Below are 24,942 nucleotides of genomic sequence, written 5' to 3' on the forward strand. Positions count from 1 at the left end.
AAGTATTTGTATGCCTGGTGCCCTCAGGGACCCCAAGAGGGCATTGGAGGACCCCTTGAAACTTGAACTACAGTGGGCTTGTATGCCACCCTGCGCATCCTGGGGACTGAACTCAGGTCCTCTGTGTGAGTAGCAAGTACCCTCTATTGCCAAGCCGTCTCTCCAGCCTCCATTCTTTTTCCTGCTTACGTATTGTCTTCCTAGCTACATGATGGCAACAAATTAGAAGCAAATGTAGTGTCATGGGTACCATTAACAGTCTCCCACATGAGTGTGGTTTCACTTTTAGAAAGAAAATGAGATAATTATTTTATTGTAAACTTTATTTGTGTTAAAGATAGAAAACAATATTTTTATTTGCAACTTAATTATGCAAGTTATTGCAATTTAAATGTTTACAGTAATTTAGTACATACTTAATATCTCTTTAGACATATATAAGGATGATTTACAAAATTTAACAATAATCAGAAAATGTTTTTCAAAAGGACTTTAATTTGTAGCTAGGTATAAAGCTCATAATTGCCAATATACTTATGAAGGGCATTAACCCGGTCATTAAATAAAAATAAGCATATCTGTAAAAAAGTACTACATAAGAAGGTGCATAGAAGCATGCACTTACACATACTTTCTGAAAGGATGTAAACTACTTTAGGGCACTGTCATCTCTTCAGATTTCCTTGATTAATGAATAGCAGGACTTGTGATGTCCAGATGCTACTGCAGAAAGATGACTAAGGCAACTACAGGCAAAAAGCATGTGTATGATGCACAAAAAGTATCCATTCCAAAAGGGAAGGTTTGTAATGAGAGCAGGATGACACTGGAAAGGCTTGGAGTGTCTTCAAACAAGTCAGAGATTATGCCACTGACAGGACCCGATAGTGCAGATCTCTTAAAATGCACACATTTCACTGCTATACTGTTGATAGGTAGCTATATAGTGTCTCTACTTTATAACAGCCAAAGAACTTTGGGATCCAATGACTTCTAGAACCTAGTGTAAAACAGATACATTCTAAATATGGAATGTTTAACACACCGTGGTCTTTTTTCTTTATAAATGAATCTTCCTATTTCTCCATGTTGTCATTTTTTTGTTTTTGTTTTTCGAGACACATTGTTATCATATTGCATAAGCTGAAATTTTATCAGTATAGAAAGGTTCTTCTGAGCGCAACTGGGTCTCCTTCAGTTCCCTTCTTTCATACTGTAGAGTGGGTCCACAAGTTTATTGTGCACATGCATTAAACCTTAAAGGAAGAAAAAAGCATAATTCTAGTTGTAATTTTGTTAATTTTGACTGTTTACATAAGAACAGATTTATAAGACAGAATATTTCATTCTTAGATGATTATAAGGTCTACCGAAACTAAGAACTACAATGTACACAGTATCAGTGTAGACGTGGAATGAGCAGATACTCTGGGAGTTCCAGTGCAGCCTCAGTGCTTGCCTTGCGGAGCACTGGAGAGGCAGGCTGGCAAAGTTGAATATGGCTGGTCAATACATTTGTCTAGAAATGGAGGTTTTGATTTTATGGCAGTGGCTCTAGTTGGTGACAATAAGGCACTCAGACTGTCATGATAAGATAGATGCCTTCCAAAGTACTACCCTATGCCATCTTTTGGGTGGAATGCATGTGGTAACATAGTTGCATCCATGTGTATGAGTCCCAATGTCAAGGGTCCCCCTTTACCACTGCACCTCATTGTTAGAGATTTCTCACTGATTACAGAGAGTAACTGGGAGTAACTCTGGCTGGTCAGCTTGTTCTGGAGATTGCTGTGTCTGACTCCCAGCCCTAGGTTAGATGGCACGCACCACCATGCTCTGCCTGTTAATGTAGAGACTGGGTGATCTGTACTTGGTTCCTCATGATTCTAAAGCAGACTTTCAACTGAGCCATGTCCCCAGCCTCTCTACTGACTTTGGAATGTGTAGCTACAAACCTGGTTGGTTACAAGCTTACCCATAGAATGTTTACCAAAACAACACAGACATATGTTTTAAATAATTTGGTATGGAAACTTAGACTTTAAATTTAAGTAGACTTTAATAACCATTTTATAATTAATATGTATGCTTTAGAGTGGAAATTTTCTAATGGGTATGTATGCTTGTAAATCATATATTAAAGCCTCTTTTCCAGATACACATCTTAAGTAGTATGTATCTTTTAAAAAGAAAAAAAAATAAGATCTTACAAGATTGGCTTTGACAGAATCAATGAGCTAAGTAAAATTTTATAGTTTGGAAAGCAAAGAAATCAGTTAAATTTTCCAGGCCATTAAAAACTCATAAAAGCTATAGGGAAGGGATTTAGTTTCCTCAGAAAATTGGGTATTGGACTTGGGAGAAAGGTGTGAGAAATGCGTATTCCCTGTTAAGAAGGCCTCAGAAAGCATTTTCCACCTAGAAAAGATCATATCTAGGGAACTAGCAAAGAGCTCTAGGAAGTGCTCCCGTAAGAGAAAAACCCTGGGGCATCTTCCAATCAGGGAAGGAAGAAGCATCCCATTGTGTGGAGCAACTGAAAATGAGAAGGCTGAGCAGAACATCAGCCACCACGAGGCCCAATAGACTGGGCATCCAAGGTAAAGGTACTCTCAAGTCAGGGATTGCCATGTAGTTTTTGTAGAGGATCATCTAGACCAGTGGTTCTCAATCTTCCTAATGCTGCAACTCTTTAATATAGTTCATGCTGTGGTGACCTTCAAACATAAAATTATTTTCATTGCTACTTCGTAAATACTACAGGAAAAAGGAAAAAGAAAATCAACACACAGACATCTAAAGCGACCCAAGTGATTTGCTACTTATTTTATACTGTGCTAAAGTGTGCCCACTGTAACATTAACTTTAGCACACTGAAATGGATGTGTCTGACATCAGGGAGCTTAGATGGAATAGTGGGTAAGAGATGGACGGATGAGGCAGAACTCCCAAATGTTACCAAAAGAAAAGAAAAACAAAACAAAACAACCCAAAGACCCAGAAAGGACACTACTGAGTTATTTGATCTTGTATATTCGATATGAAACTAAAATACATCATGAGATTTCAAAGAAAAATGTCATGAAAACCCTGAAAGGTTTTATCTGAGACGCTGTAGTTCTTGAAAATTATTTTGTTAGCATAATGCCAGTTTTCACCAGGCCCCACTGAGAGATTAAAGTCCACAGTTATAAAGGTTTATCATCCACTAGAAGTGCCTCATATGAATATTAAAATTCACTGCTCACCTTTAAAGTATTTCACAGTTTTAACTCTTAATTCTAGAGTGGCATCTTCATCGCATACAAAAATAGTGCGGGGATGTTGCTGGAAAGCGGAAACCGTCCACATGTGATTGACTCCTTCTTCCATGGCTTTGTACAGCGCGAAGGCCTTGTGCGCACCTGTTATGAGGATCATCACCTGCAGAATCGTGAGCACCACTTGTTAACAGTAGGAAGCTCTATAGCATGTAAGTGAGGACCAGAGGTATTATTAATGTATAAAACGCATGCCTGGGAAAGACCTTCCTGATTGGAAAAAAAAAAAGAGCTTATGTGTCTTCAATGAATAATATATAATATGGGCTAACACCCCAAATCTGCCTAGTGCAGCTAGACAATGTGTCCTCCGTTAGACAAGCAAGTGTCCTAACACAATAGACAAACAGAGACTTGAACAATAGCTAGAGGAACCTGAACTTCGTTTCACCCAATGGTATGATTATCTTTAATGTTGTTATGAACACAGGCTGCATTTAAGAATTCCAGATCTCCTGAAACACAAGGCTGCCTCTGAAGCACAGGAGTGAGATACTCTTGGAAATGACAGAAACTGCAAGTTCATGATTTTAAATTCCTAAGCATCAGAAAAATAATTCAAGGAGCATCCGAGTGTGTATCAGAAGGGACCTTACAATTTTTCAGCTATCAATTCCTTCAACAACTGAAAAAACCTATACTTACATAGTGTTGTAGTTTTTTAAATATATATTCTTTTTAATCAGCAGTAAGCATAAAACATAATGGGTTTTTATCATGACATTTTCATAAATACACATACTTAAATAATTTCCTTTTTTGTCTTCTTTCTGAGATAAGGTTTCTTTGTGTAGCCTTGGCTGTCCTAGAACTAGCTTCAATAGATATGGCTGGCCTTGAATTCGCAGAGATGAGTCTGCCTCTGCTCCCAAGTATTGAGATGAAGACATGCACCACAGCCACCTGCATCATTTCCACTCTTTTTTTTTTTTTAATTATTCACTTTACATCCCTCTCACTGGCCCCTACCTCTGGTTCATCCCACCCACAATTCTTCCCCCAACCCTGTTGTCCCCTTCTCTTCTGAGCTAGTGAGGGCACCCCTCTGGGAATCTCCACCCTTGCAATTTTAAGTCTCTGCATGGCTAGGCGCTTCCTCTCCCACTGAAGCCAGACAAGGCAGCCCCGTCCTTACCCATTCTTCCCCAACTGATCCCCTCCCTCCTCCTTAAAGCCTGATCATATGAGAATGTGAACTGCTTATCTTTCTGAGTTATTATTAAGTTTACTTATTTTTTCTCACTACAATTATTAAAAAACTGAAATGGTTATGGCTCTAAAATATTTCAAATAAAAATTTATATTCATGTATGTATGTTATGATTTGGCATTCCCTAGTGTAGGAAATGAAAATGAATGAATCAAAGTATCTTTATAAAAATATTTCAAATTAATTTTCATTGGGAAACTGAGCCTTAACTAATAGTCAATGAATCGCCTTAAAGCCATTTGCCCTCTGAAAGCAAAAATTAATTTATTTGATATAAGGCAAGCAAAAAATTGATTTCTACATTAATTCTCCTCGTTGAACATTATTACCCACAGTGTTACATAAGAATGAAATATCTGTTACAGAAATAACCAAAATGAAATGTGTAGGTGTGTACCACATGCACAAAGATGCACACTCCTGGCCGACTCCGGTCTTCTCTAGTGGTTCATTTTACTTGGAGCTCTGCTGCAGGAGTGGAAGTCCCTTAGGTCGTTAGTAGGCCAAAATCTCATAGGAACTCCTTAGAAGGCAGCTGAATCAAATGCTTCTTTTAAAAAGTATTAAATGGCCTTTTATTTATTTGTGTGTGTGTGTGTAGCCATTCGCATTCTCATTCTAACATGTGGGCCTCAGGGATTAAACTGTGGGAAACCAAGATAGCCAGTCCTCCTAATTGCAGTCAAAAGCACTTTAGGTTAATCCATCCCATGAGCTCCAAAACTATGTAGGTAGGGCATTATCTCTATACCCCTTTGCCACCTGCCCTTTCCTAAGACTATTCAAATGACAACAGAACCACAAGGTTACTGTGGTGGTTTGTATATGCTTGGCCCTGGGAATGGCATTATCAGGAGCTGTGGCCTTGTTGGAGTTAATGTGTCACTGTGTTGATGGGCTTTGAGACCCTCCTCCTAGCCATGTGAGAGCCAGTCTTCTGTTTGCCTTCTAAACAAGATATAGAACTCTCAGTTCCTCCAGCACCATGACCGCCTGGATGCTGCCATGCTTCCTGCCATGATGATAATGAACTGAACCTCAGAACCAGTAAGCCAGCCCTGATTAAATGTTGTTCTTTTTAAGAGTTGACTTGGTCATGGTGTCTGTTCACAGCAGTAAAATCTTATCTAAGACTGTAAGACTGTAGGAGCTCAAACTGCAAAGCATGAATAGGCAGATGAAGGAGCCCCTGAATGGAAGGCTCCTGGGGCCTGGGCTATAACTGAACACTTACATTTACTTGATTCTTAACAATGAGGATGGCAAAAGTTAGTGACTGAAAATTAAGCATTTTTATTGAAAACAAGATGACTCTAAAATATTAAGCACCATAATTATTCAACCTCAAAGAAAAATTATCAAAAAAACCATTTCTTACCTCCCTAGCATCCATCACTGTCCCCACACCAACAGTCAGAGCCATGGTTGGCACTTTTGATAAATCTCCATCAAAATATTTAGCATTTGCCAAAATGGTGTCCATTGCTAGCGTCTTTAATCTCGTTCTTGATACTAAACTGGATCCTGGTTCATTGAAAGCAATATGACCATCTGGACCTATTCCTTTCAAAAAACAGATATGCACACTCATATAAACATGAAATAAACAAGGTTTCAAACATATATCATATTTTCTCAAATTTCACCATAGGCAAAGAAATAACCACAGACATACTTACCTTATTTTAGAACTGAATTCATACTATTGGATTACAATGTTTGTGTCTGTATTTCATTTAGTACTTTCATATGTGCTGAATACACAGCATGGAATGACATGTATGTAGTCCTAGTGATAGCAGGGAAGCATCACATTTATATAGCACTACAGGCTTAGAAAGCATTTTCATAACAGATAGTATCTGGTAATTTTGTGGCTACTTTTTGGGAACACAAAAAGGAAGGGAAGTGAAAGCCTGAGCTGTTGCTGATATTCAGGGCTGCCGTTTAGTAAACACGGAGATACATTCAAATCTTAGCCTTCTGACTACTGTCTCCACCGCGGTCTGTGCATCCTCACTGTGCTTTGCCTCCCTTCCGTTTAGTCAGGTAATTAACTACGGTTCCCTTTTAGTTTAGTTTCCTCATGACATGATATAGAATTTGCATAAGACAATATGTGCATTTCAAGCTTTCTGATTTTTCTCTACAATCGAATACACACACACACACACAGACACACACACACACACACACACACACACAGACACACGTAAAACACAATCAAACAAACAAAATGCATAAAATTATACTTGGCTTTACTGGAAAACACAATCAAACAAACAAAATGCATAAAATTACACTTGGCTTTACTGGAATTCATGCAAGGTCTTTTCTGTTACACTTCATTTCCTTCGTCGTGCAAGAAGGGAATGCTGGCTATTACTGGCTGGATTGATTTCATGACACACAGGTAACAACTACAGTGACCTATACACACCAGCTATATTCTATGATGGCTTCTAAAATATAGAAACGAACATGGTATTTCTTATTTGAAGACAAAGGTAATTCCCTTCATAAAATCAAGAACCTTTTAAAATGTCTCCTAGTTACCAGACTTAGAGCAACTTCCATTAAAAACTAAACCCACCAATTCTCTAATTAAAATCTCTTACATGTATACTCCACATGTTTACATTAAGGAGACAACAGGTATATTTCACTAATACTTGCTGTATAGGTAAGTTTCTCAAGCCATAATAAAATATAGCAAGCTATAATCTAGTTTTGAAGGATTAAGAAAAACACAGTATGAAGCAACTGTTCTAAAACATAACCTATCAGTGATTAATGTGGGGATGTACATTTTTAATAAGGACTTACATATGGTTAATATTCAAGTGTTATTTCCATTCCTGAGTACAGACTTAGTTTCTAATATGTTTTGATTACACTTGAATGCATTTTTCAATATACTGTTTTACTCTTGGGTATACAAATGCAGTGTTTGTATACTGTCTTTATATGCACACAGAAGAAGGGTTAGAGCTAGAAACATAAAAACTTCAGAAAACTAATCAGAGGTCCCCTAACAACCTTATTGATGTTTTTAGTGGTGACCTAGGCCACAGAGAGCATATGGATGATCTGAGATTCGGTCAAGGGTACTATTAGAAGAGCACCACTACATCTGCTTTCTGCCACAACTGACAGAGACTGTGACTCCTGATCGATCATGCTTTATGTTCCACTAGCTCTGTGTCCTTCACATTTACATTACGGTCTCAGCATCATCTCAGGAACTCACTGGTGGGATTATGTTACACATCTTCCCTTTGTTCCTAGAGTTCTGCGGGTAGTTTGTAAACTTCCTTTGAGTAAGGCTTTGTGTGTCTAATTACTACTCAGTAGAAAACATTACACCCAAGAGACACTCAATAAGGCAGAGCTGAATGAATTAATGCATGATACTTCTCTTTGGTTGGCTCTACAGTTTCTCCCTGCTACACCTCTTCTGCTCCACTCCTCACTATAGGTTGCGGGGGTCAGGGAGTGAGGATCTCAAAGGTAATTCCTTATGTCCCTATCATACTGGGTGGGAGTGGCAAGAGAAAAGGACTCCAAGCTGGAGCAAGGGAAATCTCTCTAGAGCTGATCTTTACCTGATGCACAGAAACAAAGGAAACACAAACATGGAACTACATGACAGCTGCTGGCTAAAGGGCCGTTGCTTCTGAGAGCTGAGGCTCTCTGGTTCTTTCCAAACAATCAGTGCTTGATCCCTTCTCTAGATTTGGTGAACTATACCAGAATCATTTTAATGAACACACCACGAGTCCCCTTCTAGTTATCCAGCTCTTGCCAAAGGCTTCTTCAACAATTAAAAATGTATGAAAGTTTCCCCCAGCATTCTTTAAATTTTATATAAGATATCAAAATTTAAGTTATTACACTTAAGTTTCTTTATCTATACCTGACCGCTGGGTCCTCCTTAGATACCTAAGATGGACCTTACCTTTCTTAACATTTCTGCCATCAGAGGAAGAATGAAAGCTCGCTGAGTATTTGTTTCCCCTTTTCTCTTTTCTACCGAGGGAAAGGAACCCACACTCTAATTCCCTGGGTGAACAGCAGTGAATTTACATTCTTAGACTCTTCTAGTCCTAGGCCAATTCACAGTGGAGAGAAAACCAATACTGGCTTCAAGCCCAACCTACAGTCTCTATCCCAACTTTACCTTTAATAAAGCTGATATTTTGATCCCATTTGGCACAGTTCTTAGTGTTTTTATTAACCAAACCCTGGAACAAAAGAAGGGTAAGTGGTAAGATCCAGATACCAAGCCTCATCTTAAAAATTCCAAAGACAATAACCTACATCACGCAATGCAGAGTCAAGCGAGATTCTTTCATAAACAAGTACTTGTCCAACAACCATTACCCAGAGAGGAAGGCAGAGCATAAGCTAACTCCTCTCTCCATGCACAGAAATCACATTTTCTAGATGGGACAAATAAAATGTCAGGCCCTAGATCATCAGCCTCCAACAAAAATGCTAATGAAAGAGGGAGCACAAGGTCCCCAATGAAGGAGCTAGAGAAAGTACAGAAGGAGCTGAAGGGGTCGGAAGCCCCACAGGAGGAACATCAATATGAACTAAGCAGTACCCCCAGAGCTCCTTGGAACCACCAATCAAAGAAAACACATGGTGAAATTTGTGGCTCCAGCTGTTTATGTAGCAGAGGATGGCCTAGTTTGTCATCAATGGGAGAAGAGGCCCTTGGTCCTATGAAGGTTCTATGCCCCAGTGCAGTGGAATGCCAGGGCCAGGAATGGGAGTAGGTGGGGTGGTGAGCTGAGGGAGGGGATAGGGAATTTCAGAGGGGAAACTAGGAAAGAGGATAACATCTGAAATGTAAATAAAGTATCTAATATATAAGAATTTTCTTAAGAATGTTTTCTGTTTGGGGGGTAGTAAAGAAATTAACTATAGGAAGCTTAAGATAAAGGAGGTTAAAAAACAAAGCGTCAGTAATAGTCAATGAGAAGCAGATGTATAACTTGAGCTCCAGTTACTTGGGAGACATGCTGTCTGAGGACTCAGACCAAAAGCATAAGTGGAAAAAAAGAGAGACATGACTTAAAGCAATCGAAAATGATGAGTTTCTACAGAAAGACCGAGAGTTGCAGTCTCAGAAAACCTACTAGAGTCTGAATGCTTTCTAGACAAGAACATGAGAGTCTTAGCCATTCTCTTGCCCACTAAGTTAATTTTGCGTGCACTGAATCTATGAGGGATTTGTTGCATGGACCCTTCTGTAAAGTCAGAAGATTAACAGGAAACATAAATGTCTACAAACAAAAACATTTTTCAAACAACCATTTTAATCATTAATCTCTAACATACAGTGTGTGTTTTCACTATAACAGTAAATTGTTGAAATCATTTCTTGGAAAAATAAAACTAAGATAAACTGTTTACGAACAGTATAGTTCATTAATTTTATTTTGATATGGAAATTACAAAAGTCTGTCTATAGGTATTTCCAAGCATCTGCTGTTTGAGCCTTAATACTGGCAGGTAAAAAGGTAGTTGTTTCACCATGGAACCCTATCTACAAAGCTTGGTTATGAAAGTGCTCTACAGGATTACTAAAGTGAGATTAGCGAGATTTATTTAAAATGCATGACATTCTATTTAAAATAGAAATAGTAAACAAAAATTTTTGCTCAGACAAATAACAATTCCATCTGTGCAAGAAAATGAGCAGTGCTGGCTCTCTACGCATAAATAAAACTTTCTTCAGAGAAGAGTACAGTCACACTTGGTCATTTATAAAAATAAAATAAAAATAATTAGGTAAGAACCACAGGAAATTCACAGACAATGACATTAGTCTCTATGGCTCATGGGCGACAACACCAAGTGACCATGAGTCAGCTGTATGCTAGGCAACATTCTAAGGCATTTTAAACATGTTATAAAACACTGCATTTTCACTGTGAATCCTGGCTTACACATGATTTAGTTACACGGGAAACTTCAATAAACTGAACAGGCATCCACAGAGACAGAAGATGCAAACATAAGTCTTATTGTAAAACCCATTAGCATCCAACCACCTCAATCGTACTCAGCCACTTCAACCATGAATCCACCTCAGTATAACCCTAGAGCATACAGTTCTGGGAAACTGTCTCATGAATTAGATACAAAGTCTACACAGGTAGTTTAGACCACAAGTATATTCCTTAAATACTAAAGACAGATAAAATGGCTTTAATGTAATTGATTTATACTTTTCTGATGGCAACAACCTTCTCGTGATGTTTCATACTGGTACATTTATAAACACACATACATAGACATAAATACATCATTTTAATTTATAAGTGAAATTTGGTTAACCAAACATTCATTCTCTTTGGAATTTATTAAGGCACTCACAGAAATGAACTGGTCTAAAATCTGGTGACATACACACACACAAAAAAAGTCTTATGTCACTCATAACTGATTTGAATGATCTTAGCATAACTGGAGTAATCTGATAAAAATCCACCCATTTCTCATACATATTCAGCTCTGTTAAGGAGCCTGTGCTACAGCAAAATAACCAAAAACCCAGGACAATGACCTGAAAGAGGATTGGCAGGATGTGGTAAACCGCCAACCTTAAGAGGTAATCAGAATAGTTTAACAGGGATGGGGACCTACTTCTCAAGGCCTAATGTAAGCAATGTGTTAACTGTGACAATCTTAACTTCAGTTCTACCTTATCTGTACTTTTTTTAAATGAAAATAAAATAAAATTGGAATCCTTCTATTTCTGTAGTTAGATATTAGCAGTCATTAACAGGTGTTCCTTTGCATTATGACACTTTTGTTTGTTTGTTTGTTTGTTTGTTTAAAACACTCTTCAAATATTAGCAGACAAATGATTGATGCCAATGTCTTCTTACATACCTCCAACAAAAAGATCTATTCCTCCAGCTTCTTTGATTTTCTCCTCAAATGCATCACACTCTGCCTGCAGATCTGCAGCGTTCCCATCGAGGATGTGAGCATTGTTCGGATCTATATCGATATGCTTAAAGAAGTTATTCCACATATAAGAATGGTAACTTTCAGGGTGGTTTCTTGGAAGTCCTAAATAGGAAATTAATAATAAAAATGCAACTTTTCCAAAAAAGCTTTATAGTACATTAAATTTAAAAATGTTTGGCTTAATACATGCTTCATATATACATGTGCCACCTTAAATTTCTACACCAACAATGAATTTGTAAATGCAGATGAAAATGCTATTATCATTCTCATTTTATAGATGAGGACATGAAGCCAGAACTTCCCCCAAATCATACAGCTGATGCAGGTTTGCAGTGCAAATACTGGAAGTCTAGATCACTCTCTTAGTTATTACATCCTTCTAAAACACGAGCAAAAAAAAAACTGTCACCCTTTGAATAGCTTTTAATTTTTTTTTTTTTGACATTACAATACAATTACATCATTTCCCTTTCCTCCCTCCAGGACCTTCCGTGTACCTTGCTTGCTGCCCCACTCTTTTAAATTCTTGGCCTCGTATTTTTTAATTGTTGTTACATATGTGTGTGTGTGTGTGTGTGTGTGTGTACATTTACATATTCCTAAATATACAACCAACCACAGCATATTTTGTCCGTATATAATGTTACTTGTATGTATCTGGCTTGTGAGGGCTGGCCATCTGGTACTGCATAACCAACTGGTGTAGCATTCCTTAGTTCATGTGGTTCTGTGTGCCGCATTGAGGCCCTTGAGATTTCACTTCCCACATTAGCATGTATATCCATGACAACTTTGTTAAAGCCATGTTTAGGCAGGCGGAGGTGAAACTTCATGGGTGGAAGCCACACCCATAATGTATATATTTTTAAAGAATTAACTGCTGGACACATTACTCTTGTATGCACCTAGTTATTTGGCTGTAACTTATATAGACACTGAAAAATTATTCTGCTATTTACGCTTTAGTAAAGAATTTCTAAAAATCATAGATCCTTTCAGTTAAGCAAGTTTAACAGAATTCACAAGTTTTGTGGGTGGTAACACAAATAACACTTAATTTGACGGAAAAAAAAAGAGGCTATATGAACTACCTGTACATATGTTATCACTTAGTTCTTTATAATTTTAATTATCCCCCATGGAAAGGGCAAACCAGCAATAGGGGAGGACAGGGAAAAAGAAAAGAGGAAAAAGGAGGGGGAGAGAGAATGGCTATTGTGGGGACTTGTGACGGAGGGATGTGCAAAGCCACATCGTAGGTAAGAGGCAGAATGAATGCCTAGCTCCAAGTTGTATATCCCGCTACACAGTGCTGTAATCAATTTCACCACAGACCAGTACACAAAGGGTCTCAAAATTCTAGCCATACATGATATTCAACATGTAATATATATATATATTAGAATATATCTTACCGACATATTCATCCATGTTAAAAGTCTTCACATATTTAAATGAAAGGTTTCCACTCTTGTGGTATTCTATTAGCTTTTTATAACATCCTAAAGGTGTACTCCCTAAAAAAGACAAAGTCACCAATTTTTAAAATTACTTGAAAATCTACTTAAATATAGTTATAATTAAATTTTTATGTGTAACGGTCTACATTACAAAATAGGCAAGCAACTTAAATGCAGACAATGTTCATGAGAGATTGAGGCAGCTTCTTTCCATGATGCCTAGAGATTTCATTAAGCCACAATTTGTTAGTAAAGCTGGAAGCCGATCAACATAAATGCAAGTTGTAAAGGTATTCTGCACTGTTCTCAGTATTTTCAATTGCTTTTGCAAACTATAAAACTAAAATCTTTAAACACTTGATGAAAGCAGTCGAGTTGTATCGCGAATGATACAAGCTAAAACAGGAGGGGGTCTCTGTGGCTCAGGCTTCTGGTTTTTGTTTCTCACTTATCTTCGACGACATGTTTCCCTTAAAAGGCTTAGGTGAGAAAGAAAAGTGTTACACCTTTAAAACCAAAAGGACTGCTAGGAGATCCTCAGAGGAAACATGCCCCGCTTTATGCAGTCATTATTATATTTTATATGTTTTATAACATTATTTGATCAATTTAGCAAACAGGGTTTTGTTTTTATTTCTTCATGATATGACACAATAGAGATAAGTTTATCAGCTTATGGGTCCCCTCCCCCTTTTGTTTATTAAATTTGTTTTGTAGTTTTCATTATAACCACAAGAAAAAACGGTACCTTTAGTAGCATGTGACCTGACCTTTTCAACCTGGATGGAATGGACTTCTGATCAACTCATTATCACGAAACAAAAACAGCACAGAAATATTTTTCTGGAGTAGTAGTTAGAGTGAGGCAGTATTTAGCCGTCTGCTAGATTAAAAAAACAGTCTCTGGCCGAAACAACACAGGGAGAGGAGGGTTTCAGAAGTGGTAGACTGTCTCCCCTCAGTTAAGTACACAGAATAACAAGTGGCTAAGAATAATAAACACCTCATAGGTGCAGAAAAGAGATGATTTGTGAGTTTCAAAGCAAAGCATATGTTAGCTTACAAGTTACTTATAAGTTATGGATAAACAGGTGGGTAAAATGCTTCTCTCTTTCTATGTCTAGAAGCACAGGACTCTTCCTCTGTTAGAAAGCCAGGAGGCACTCAAGGCCATCTGCAGTTTCTTCCACTGTAAAGTGGCCACAACGGTAGAAAACCTTAGAGAATTCTAGGGTATGGCAATGAAGCAAAAAGACTACAATTTTATTGCCAAAAGAATGATTTAAGACATCATTTCATTGAAGTCATGAAGGGCTGAAACCCTGACGACCATAAAGTGATTTGTAAGGCAGGCAAAAGATGGAGAAAAAAGGCTCACAGATAACATCTATGTGCCCAGCACGTAGCTATATGCTATGAAGGTGTTTCCACACATCCCCTTACATAAATCTCAAATCCTGCAAAACTGGCAGGTTTATTTCTTATTGGAAATATAAGAACCAGGTTGAAAAGATGAATGAATTTACTAAATGCCAAATGGCAATGAAGCCAGGGATGCAAAATCAGGTGTGTTAGTTAAGAAAAAGCATACACAGATATAACAGGGCAGTAACATGGTAAAACGAAAGTAAGCCGGAGGTTCAGGCATAACCTCTGAACCACAAGCAGCCCAAATCAGGGCAAGGGAGTGTTGAGAGTAAGGTTCCCAGGCAGGTCACAATATGCAGGTTTAAAAAAAAAAATCACTTAAAATTACACACATGACCCAGAAATCACGCTTGGCGGGAGAATGACTAAGTTACGTACAGAACATTGTTTTTAACCTCAAACTGCATGTTCCAGTTTCGAAAGCAGAAGAAACAATCAACAAAGAGCATGGAATAAAATGCCAGCAAGGGTTTCTCAAGTCCTTGGCAGGTCAACACTTGTAAATGTAAATACATAAGGTACGCATCTAGCACTCACTGCTAACAGGCAGTACTTTGAAGTCTCTCTCCCCTCACCTACACTATTATTTCTGTGTCAAAACTGAGACATCATGATTCACATAGGCAGCCTGAGAATAAGCCATCGTGTGCAAACAGAGGCAGAGGCTTGCTGAGCCATCAAGGCCTACATGAGGGTGCTGATGCGAACTGCTCTGTCAGTACGCCTAGGTAACAGCGATATCCCTTTGTCTTCTCCCCAGGACCTTCTGTCCTAGGCAAAAAAGTGAGAGAACAAAACAGACAACCAAATTCTGTTCCAGATAAACGTAATTCCTAAAAAAAATCACCTAAGTAAAATGAATCATGGCGACAGGTCTTATATATTTAGAATGTCCACGGGGAGGATCAGGAGAAAATTGTCTATTTAAATAAAACACTCATGGGAGCTTGAAGTTACATAGCATTCACTGCATTCAAAAGATATACACACACACACACACACACACACACACTGCAAACACACTGTTTTAGCTGAGCTTCAAAACAGTATTTAAGCTATTATCATTATGACTATGTTATCTTCTGTGCATGGAAGGAATCCAAAGCTCAAGGTACGTAGGATGAATACACTGCAGCCATTAACACTCAGTTCTGAGTCTCAGTCTCTCCAAACCTATCCATATAAAAGTACCCCGTGGTCAAGTGATTGTGTTAAAAAGGCAATGCTGAGAAGTAAAGCCGACACATGTAATTGGCATGGGAGTTTATTTCTGTGATAAAGCAACAAGGGCTTTTACAGTTTTCACTTGAAATACTTCTATCACAGAAGGATAAAAATTAAAAGCCTGAGAAGAGCTCGTAATAAAGGTAACGTGGAGTCAAAAAAATAGCAATGCGAAACTGAGTCATCACCTGTTAGTCATAAACGAGCAAAGCTGTAAGAAATCAGGACTGATGAAGGCGGTGTTCTAGAAACTCAAGAGTACTAGAAAAGGGTGCAGAAATATCACCATCATCATTTAAGGCAGGATCCTTCTTGAGACTGCAATTTTTGGAGTAGAAGGTAAAATAGAATTTTAACAAATAGAATCCATATGTAGATAGTGCAGCAGACTGCATATACTTCTGGCTTTATATACTAATATGTTCAGAGCTATAGAAATTAAAAGCAGTTTACGAAGAAAAACCCTATTTCTTCCACAATTGTACATAATGTGAGTATATAAAAATAAAAAGTATGGTTTATACCTGTTGGTAAGCCCAGGGAAAAGTACCTGTCCTGTCCGGGTTTGAATTTTATGATACGATTGCAGATGTACTTGGCTGCCCATTCGCTAGCCAAGTCATAGTTATCAAGAATTACAAGCCTCATTATGGGTGATGCACAGCTCTCGGTCCAAGAGGTTGAAACCTGTGGAAATTCATAGAGTACTTTAGACATTGTTCAGACACACAGTGTATGATATGTTGATTTTAAAAAAGAGCAATACTTAAGGAGGGCATACACACATAAAATACAATGCATACCTGAAACAGTAAGGAATAGCGCTCTGTTTTGTCAAATAGGCACTGAGCTTTTGGCATTGAGTTAGGTCATTTAGATGCATATATTAATCTACAACAATCTTGTGAAGAGAACATGGACTCACATGACAAATGACACAACAGGATTCAAATCCAAATGAAGCCATCACACTACACTATATACAAGTATATTATATTCTTTTATCAAAGCAGCCATCCCTGAACAAAACCAAAACAACAACAAAAAAAAAACCCCATCATTTCTTAACTACAAGTTCAGTACTATAAGGCTTTAGTGCCTTTAAATTACTTACCAAAATCCAGAATTGCTGCTAAAAATACCATAATGATCAAATTTCTGTTCTGTGAAACATGTTTAAGTCCCACCAGAAATAATTTTCAGCATCATTCTTTATATACCATTGAGATAGTGAATGTGCACGCACATAAGCACCGCACGCAAACACACACAAGCAAACACAATGCAGAGAAAGGATTTTATAAGATCATACTTGACTGAAAGTGCTGGCCTCTTGGAAGAGAAATTCTTCACAAAAATGCAAATTTAGGACCGAAGTGCTCTTTTACTTAAAAAAAAAAATATTACTAAGAAACATATATTCTATGTGCAATAAGCACAAGTCTCAGGTTTAAATTTCTTTTTTCACGTTTAAATATGTCACTTACCAACACTGACCCTTCAATGACATGGTGGCTTCAGAATTCCTGTTCAGTAACAAGGCACTTTACACAGAATACTAAATCAAATTGTTTAAGCCAACAGGAACAGAACGTCTAATAACCATTACATGGAAACTAAATGATATTCTTAAGAACAGGACTTAGAATTCTAAAACAACAAAAAAGTATGATCACTATAATCTAGAATTCTGGGAAAATAATAAGAGATGAGCAGCGTTTATAGAAAAGTCACAGAGTTTTTAAAACTCAACCTAACAAAGGAACTCTGTCTCTATCAATAATCTATTAATATATCTATCAATAATCTCTACCAATAATTTATGTCTCTATCAATAATCTAACATCAAAAATAACTTCAGAGTTATATCCAAAACTCCTAAACAACGGCTGGCTCTCACAGATATGTACTTCTAATATGATTATTCAACAAACAACCAGAAGAAAAAGAAAAAAAAAACCAGTAAGGACGAGAAAAAGAACTTCCCAGCGCTCCGGTATATCTCAGTTTTTCACACGTGCCAGGGCTCACTCCGTGTTAAACACTAAACGAGGCTCCACAGGCACACATTTAATGAGTTGACCCTGTTGCTTTACAGTATTCGATTAACTTAATACTTTCTGAATTTCTGGTTATTCCCCACTTTCCAGGTAGAAACTGCAACCCAAATACTGCAGAAGTTACAAAGCTATTACGTTTTGGAGGGAACTGGACTTAAAACACATTTCAAATGTTTTATCCATATGGAATCATTAATAATAACTTGTAAAAGACTCTGGGCCCCTCTCTCCTTGGCTCCAATAGATCTCAAAAGGAGTCAGAGAACCAGTTAGGTATCACAGTGTATTCATGCACTTGAGCTAAAATGAGAAACGCCTCAAGGAAGCAACCAAAGCTCAGGCAAGTTGTTTGGTTTTTACTCTTAAGGGAGTACTCTTAAGGGAGTTCACCTCCAAAATTTCTCAGTGAACCCCCCTCACTTAGTATAAAGTATATTTATTCAGATGTCGAATGCGCTCCTTTTCCTTGTTTTACAGTCATCAGAAACCTAAACTGTGGATGCTTTCTGATTCGGCATCGTGGCCAGGTAGCATTTAAACAAACAAACAAAAGCTAATTTGTCTTTAAGTGCTTACTGCAGGTGCTGATTCATTTGGGCAGGGCACCCCAGGGAAACTGGCTGAACCCAAGTCCCTGAACTCTATGGGGAGATAACTTCTACACTGAGGAACTTTCACAGCTTTGGGCAGCCCAACAATCCACGCACAGGGTGTGCTGAGCTGCAGTGTTGAGCTTCTGCAACCCCCTCCCCAGAGCTGATGTGTGATGCCCCAGCGCTGCAAACATCCAGGCTGCCTGCGCTGGGCCAGGACTGCTCTACCCTAAGCAGCCCGCGGCAGAGTGAGGAAAGGGGGCGGACCGGCGCTGGAAACCTCCGGTGGCCCGGCTGAGGCCGATTGCACACCGGGCTCAGGGGCGTCAGGCAGGGGCGCCCAAGCCCTGCTAGACTTCGCTCTGGGCCCGGGAATCTGCGACAACGAGCCGCGTCCAAGCCCCGCATCGGAGCTGTGTCCCCCTAAACTCACCGGCGGACCTACAGCCTCATCCAACGACCGAAGAGCCGGAGCTAACACACCCAGCAACCCGCCAGCGACTCCAGCCGGTGGGGACTGAGGAAGCCTGAGAACCCGGATGCAAACACAAACACAGGAAGGGACTCAGGAGGACGCTGCGCATGCGTACTGCCAAAGGTTGGGCAGGGGAGAGTGGAGCTCTATCACCTGTGGCTTTTCCACCTAAGGGATGTGCTGGGCAGTCTACAGTCCTTGGGTCATTCACCTGTCACCTCTCTCTTTCGTTAAGTCCTTCAGAAGCTGAATTGTAGTGGACTCCTTGTAGGATTGTAATGAATGATATATGACATATTCGATCACTTCACCCCAGATGTTTACTAGTCACACTTCTCAACTTCATAAACTAGCTCTCAAAAGGAATAAGAAAAGTTTATTCTGGAGCCAAGCAGGGATGCCTATGGTTAGAGAACTAGATTCCAGTTAGCCCAAATACTCTCTTCCAAAGCGGCAATCGTTTCACGGAGCATTTTTAGTAACAGAACAAAGGCAAAATCATAACTCAACATGCTTTTCAAAGGCACTGAAGCATCAGATAGAAAGCTCCAACAAAAGGGAAAAATCCGTGTTATATACCTCAGTTGTTGCCTGATGGTGTCTCTGACGTCTAAGTTTCTATTTGTTCCAAGAGCGTGTCCCTACTAGGTTACACACACAAAGTAGGTAATAAGTGGTCATATAAAGCATTGAAACACCCCAAGATAATTTGTCTCTGGACCTGCAGCATTTCAAACACAGAGTATGTTATAATCCCCTCTGATGGTTTAAGATAGGTGCAGTGTTACTTTGCAAGCACAGTAACTGTTCATTGAAATCCTAAGAACACTATCAAAATCAAGTTTGCAGAGAGGAAAACGTGAAACCCAGGACGGTCTCAGAAAGTGGAACATAGATTATAGCATTGTGTAGTTTGTACTGAATAATTCTAAGGGGGTAGAGGAAGGTGACATAAACTCTGAACGTGTGTCACAGTTTTTGTAAAGGTCAAAAAAACTAAGTAAGCAGCAGTCACTAATAGCCAATCTCTAGACTGAGGTTGGGGACCACTATGGAAGAGTTAGGGGAAGGACTGAAGGAGCTGAAGGGGATTGCAACCCCATAAGAAGAACAACAGAGCTCCCGGAGACTAAGCCACCAACCAAAGAGCATGCATGGGCTGGTCTGTGGCCCCAGCTACATATGTAGCAGAGGACTGCCTTGTCTGGCCTCCGTGGAAGGGGATGGGCTTGGTCCTGTAGAGAATTGATGCCCCAGAGAAGGGGGATGCTAGAGAGGTGTGGTGGGAGTGGGTGTGTGGGTGGGATACTATCCTCTTAGAGACAAAGGAGAGGAGTGATAGCATTGGGGGTCTTGTGGAGGGGGGACTGGAAGGGGGGGGTCAACACTTGGAATGTGAATAAATAAAATAATTAATAAAAAACAAAACAACAACAAAACTGTTGTACCCAGTGAGAAGCTGATTCAGAATCCTGTTTCCCTAGACACAACAAAATTAAGATAAATATAGTGTGCTATTTACTCAGACTTCTAAACTGGGGTACCCTCATTGTAAATCTAGACTGGGTCAAATAGCAGACTTGGTAAATCCTTCAGGCAAATCAAAAGGTTCTGATATTAGTTATGAAGTCTCATAGAACAGCTAATACTTTGAAAGGGAAGAATGTTTCTTAAGATCATCGATTTAAGCTAATTTTAAAAATCAGTTGTTACCTTTTCTTAGTACTATCAGCTTCAATCAAAAGAGTTTTTATTGTGCATTATTGCAATTTTTTTTTCTTTTTGGTTTTTGGAGACAGGGTTTCTCTGTATAGCCCTGGCTGTCCTGGAACTCACTTTGCAGACCAGGCTGGCCTCGAACTCAGAAATCTGCCTGCCTCTGCCTCCCAGTGCTGGGATTAAAGGCATGTGCCACTTGGTACATGAATAACACTTTAAAATCATATTTTTTCTTCACTGTTTTTACCTGAGTGTTTTGAACATTCTAACATAAAGCTAGTTTCATCCATGCTGTAAATACTGATGATGGATAGATCAGATGTCTCTGTCTTGATTGTAAAATGATATGCCCTAGCTTCTGCTTTCTCAAATTTGCAACCCAACCACAATCTTCTTTGCTGTTCAAAGCAAAAATTTTCATACTAGACAGAGAAATGAGTTTTGGACAAGGGCAAGGGCATGGAAAGTTGAGTCATGATCTATTCATTTGATATTGCAGGAGAGCAGTTGGATGCTGATAAATACTGATTGAGCCCCAACAAGAGTAGAGCATATGAAAGCCCTGTCATCAGTGAAGGCAAAGACTTACAGAAATACAGGCATAAGTCACCACCAGCACCTCATTAACTAGGACATCATGACACTCAAAGTAATCCTGGTCAAGACACTTCATTTTTCACCTCTTTGTGGTTGGAGAGAAACTTTACATAAAAAAGATGTGTCTCCTCCAAATAAAGTCTTGAGAACATGACAAAAAAGTAAAAGTGTTCTAAGGATTGAGTTTTAGGTATAAGAGTTTGGTTGAGTAGTTTTAACAGGTTATGTTCATAGAGAGTGACAACATTCCAGCAGCACAGGGATAGTCTAGTGTAGGTGTCTATGGATGTGGCAGAAAAAAAATGAGGTCAGACCCTATCTTCCTCAGAAGATGTTAGATTTCCAGAAGTTATCTGGTTCAGAAGCCTGTGGCAGAGCCAAAAGTATGTTTCAGTCAATATTCATCATGACAGAAGAAGCTGTCTCCTCAGATACCAATAGGAATACATACTGACAAGGAAAATAACACAGAACAAGATTCTATTCCATTATAGCTGATATCAGAGGAAAGAGAATGAACCCAGAGCAGATGCATTGACATATTCAACACAATCTTAGTAGAAGGTATTTGGAGTTCACAGAATTTACAGTGTAGAAATGTGTAGTCTAGTAGATCACCAAAACAATTTAATTAATCAGAAGGTAATTTATTTAAGTGCCATGCTTTTATAGAATTATGTGGCAGTGTTCTAAGATTGAAACATTCTTCAGGCAGCTCCTTAAGAAATTTAACAGCTTAAAACAGCACCAGGAAGTTCCTGAAACTGACCAAATTCACCAAGCCCCTCCCTCTCAAGAATAAATGTTAAAGACCACTGAGAGTCTCTCTCAGACAAACCCAATGCAAAGAAGACTTTCAGAGGAGCAGAGCAGAATAGACTCTGAGAAAAGACCAGAAGCCTGAAAGAGGCAGGAACCAGTCAAGCTGCCTTGAATATATTTAGAACAACAGAGTCACTTGGAAAGGCCACTCTTCAGTCTGTTGAGCAGCCTGCAGTCTGTGTAAACTTCTCCAGCTTCCCAGCAGTTTTGATCTGTCCTCCAGGGTGTGGTTGCCTTTGAGTCATTTCTGCTCCTGTAAATTACCCCTCCCCCATATTCCTGTAACTAACACCAATATAACTCATTAGTTTCCCAAGTTGTACATTGATGGACTTGTACTTTAGTTCCATGGGCTTTCTATCTCCCATGAATAGATTGTTTTGAGTCTTCCTAGGAGAATTCTTGTCACTCAGCATATAGGAATAAAACTTCAGTCATTGATCATGATATGTGGTTGTTTTGATCCAAGTTTTCCTAAAGACTCTTGAGGTCTGAGCATCATTTTTCTGTCATCATTGGCTTTTCCTACATCTACTTTGAAGAACTATCTGCTCAAATCTCACATGACTTTAAAAATTACAGCATTTTCTTTATTTTGGTGATTGTTAGAGTGTTTTGGTTTTTAAGACAGGGTCTTACTATGTATTCCTGGATGGTTTGAATCCACTTTATAGAACAGGCTGGCTTCAAACTCACAGATGTACTTCTCCCTTCCAAGTGCTGAGATTGTAAGTTCATGCCACCACACTGCACCACACCAGTGGGTTTTTGTTTTTGTTTGTTTGTTTGTTTTAAAAATACACCACCATTGCTAGATCCTTATCAGATACTGAATATATGTGAATATTGTTTCTCACTCCACAATGCCTTTTCACCTTCCGGGTATTGCAATATGCAGCAGAAAGCAGGTTAAATTAGATGGAATAAAATTTATCTTTCTTTTTTCATTGTCTGGTGATCTCGGTATGCTGCCTAAGAAGATTAACTAATGCATGTGTATGGAGATTTACGTTTGTCTTTCATTCTAAAGGTGATAGTTTGAGCTATTTATGTTCAGATCTTTGAGCTAATTGCTAAATATATTATGTGACAAGGGTACAACTCCCTTCATCCTTTTATGTTCTTCGCTGTTTTATGCTTAGTTGCACACATACATTGAGAAGCCAATTCTTTCTCCATTAAATGGTCTTGATATGCTGCTTGAAAAAATCTCTTTGTCATAGATGCAGGGACTCACAATGCTGTTTTATTGAGCTGTGTGTGTCTGTCTTTATGTTAGAATGACAATATGTTGTTTATGATAGTTTCCTAGTAAAGATTAAAATATGGAAATGTGAGTCTTCCATGTTTGTTCTTTCTGAAGATTGTTTTGACTAGACTATTTGGGAGGACTTGTATTTCCATATGTATTTCAGGAGCAGCTGTGAGCTTTTCTGTAAAAAAAAAAAATGTCATAGGGATTTTACAGCAATTGCTTTGAACGTGCAGATCAATATAGAAAGCAGTGCCATCCCAGTGTGCTGCCCGTCTTTATGGCTTACATATGCAGTCTCTCTCTAGCTGGTGGAACTGTCTGGTGAGGTTCTGGAAGCTTAGGAGGTTGGATTTCACTAGGTGAAGTATGTCTCCGGGGCAGTTCCTTAGGTGTATTTTTGTCTCTTTCTCATTTCTGTCCCTCTTCTTGTCCGTAATGACATGAGCAGCCTTGCTACACCTTCCTGGACATCGTGATATCAGCAATCATGAACCAAAAACAACCATTTGTTGCTTTGTTTATCCTCTCAGATATCTTGGTCCTGGCAATTGAAAAAAAATAGCTAACACATCCTAAACCATGAACACAAGACCTAGTGTTTTGTGTATGAGTGTGTATATGTATATGTGGATATAGATTCCTTTTAGAAATTTTCATATGTAGAGGATGACATCTTCAAATTTCTGTCTTATCTATCATCTATCTGTTCTCTCTCTCTCTCTCTCTCTGTGTGTGTGTGAGAGAGAGAGAGAGAGAGAGAAAGAGAGAATGTCTCTGTGTGTAAATTTTCTTCTCAACTGAATAATATTTATTTTTTCCTCCCTTACTTATTGTTCCAAGGCATTCATGATCATGTTAGATAATAATGAGAGGAACAGACGTTATTTGGTTCCTCGACTTGAAAGTAAGCTCTCAGCTGGGTGTTGGTGGCCCATGCCTTTAATCCCAGCACTTGGGAGGCAGAGGCAGGCAGATTTCTGAGTTTCGAGGCCAGTCTGGTCTACAAAGTGAGTTCCAGGACAGCCAGGGCTATACAGAGAAACCCTGTCTCAACCCTCCTCCCCCCCAAAAAAAAAAAAAACGCTCAGCCTTTCGCAGATTAGTATGATGTTATTTGTGAACCACCCATGACTATATCCACTTGAGAAGCTAACACTCAAGTCTTAGTTTTTCACATGCTCCTCTCCTGAAGGAGTTCTGGCATTTGCTTGGTGCATTTCCTAGGTCTATTTAATCAACTATATGATCTTTAGTTCTGTTTTATAAAATGTAGTTTAGATTAATTGTATACTTGGGGTAAATCCTGTTTGGCAATTAAGAGCTTTTTAAATATGAAGTGAATTTATTATTTATGAAGAATATTTTGTAATTATGCTTATGATTATTAACATATTCTAATTGTGCTGTATTTGGCTTGCTGTACATCTTAGTGGTATTGGTTTTATAGAATTAGTTAATAAGAATATTCTCCTCTTCAATATTACTTTTGAAAAAGAATTTGAAAGGGACTGTACTTGATTCTTTGTAAAATATACTCATTTTTTGTAACTTTTGGATGACTAGCTAAATCTCTGTATTACTTTATGTTACTTAGGTTTTACAACATGCAAATTTCCAAGGTCTTGGTGAGTTTTGTTATGGCAATTCTTGGTTGTCATATTGACTATATCTGAATGAACTACAATCCAGAAAAGAGGGTGATCCTGTGGTCAGGATCTGGAGGAGGGAAGACAACAAAACTTTGATCCAGATCTTGAGGTGCAAAGACATACATTTAATCTGGGCC

The 24,942-nt window shown here is 38.6% G+C and overlaps 1 protein-coding gene across 3 annotated transcripts; it reads right to left on the reverse strand.

Moving 5' to 3' along the window:
* Positions 1-293: 293 nt before the first annotated feature.
* On the reverse strand, positions 294-18,839 carry Gnpda2 (glucosamine-6-phosphate deaminase 2). Of its 3 annotated transcripts, none has more exons than XM_021162376.3 (7): positions 18,722-18,839; positions 16,160-16,322; positions 12,939-13,040; positions 11,440-11,622; positions 5,909-6,087; positions 3,249-3,423; positions 294-1,256 (listed from the first exon to the last, which is right to left on the reverse strand). In XM_021162376.3, exons 2-7 carry the CDS (start codon positions 16,281-16,283, stop codon positions 1,195-1,197), a joined length of 825 nt encoding a protein of 274 aa, XP_021018035.1. In that variant the 5' UTR covers positions 16,284-16,322; positions 18,722-18,839; the 3' UTR covers positions 294-1,194. The 3 variants fall into 3 exon arrangements, with proteins under 3 accessions (XP_021018035.1, XP_021018034.1, XP_021018033.1); XM_021162375.3 differs by lacking the exon at positions 18,722-18,839 and adding an exon at positions 17,123-17,295 and having other exon boundaries at positions 296-1,256; positions 5,909-6,093; XM_021162374.3 differs by having other exon boundaries at positions 297-1,256; positions 5,909-6,093.
* Between the last annotated feature and the right edge of the window lie 6,103 nt (positions 18,840-24,942).

Source organism: Mus caroli, unplaced genomic scaffold (genome assembly GCF_978045245.1).
Source record: "Mus caroli unplaced genomic scaffold, Mus_caroli_1 scaffold_4, whole genome shotgun sequence".
Lineage (NCBI taxonomy): Eukaryota > Metazoa > Chordata > Mammalia > Rodentia > Muridae > Mus > Mus caroli.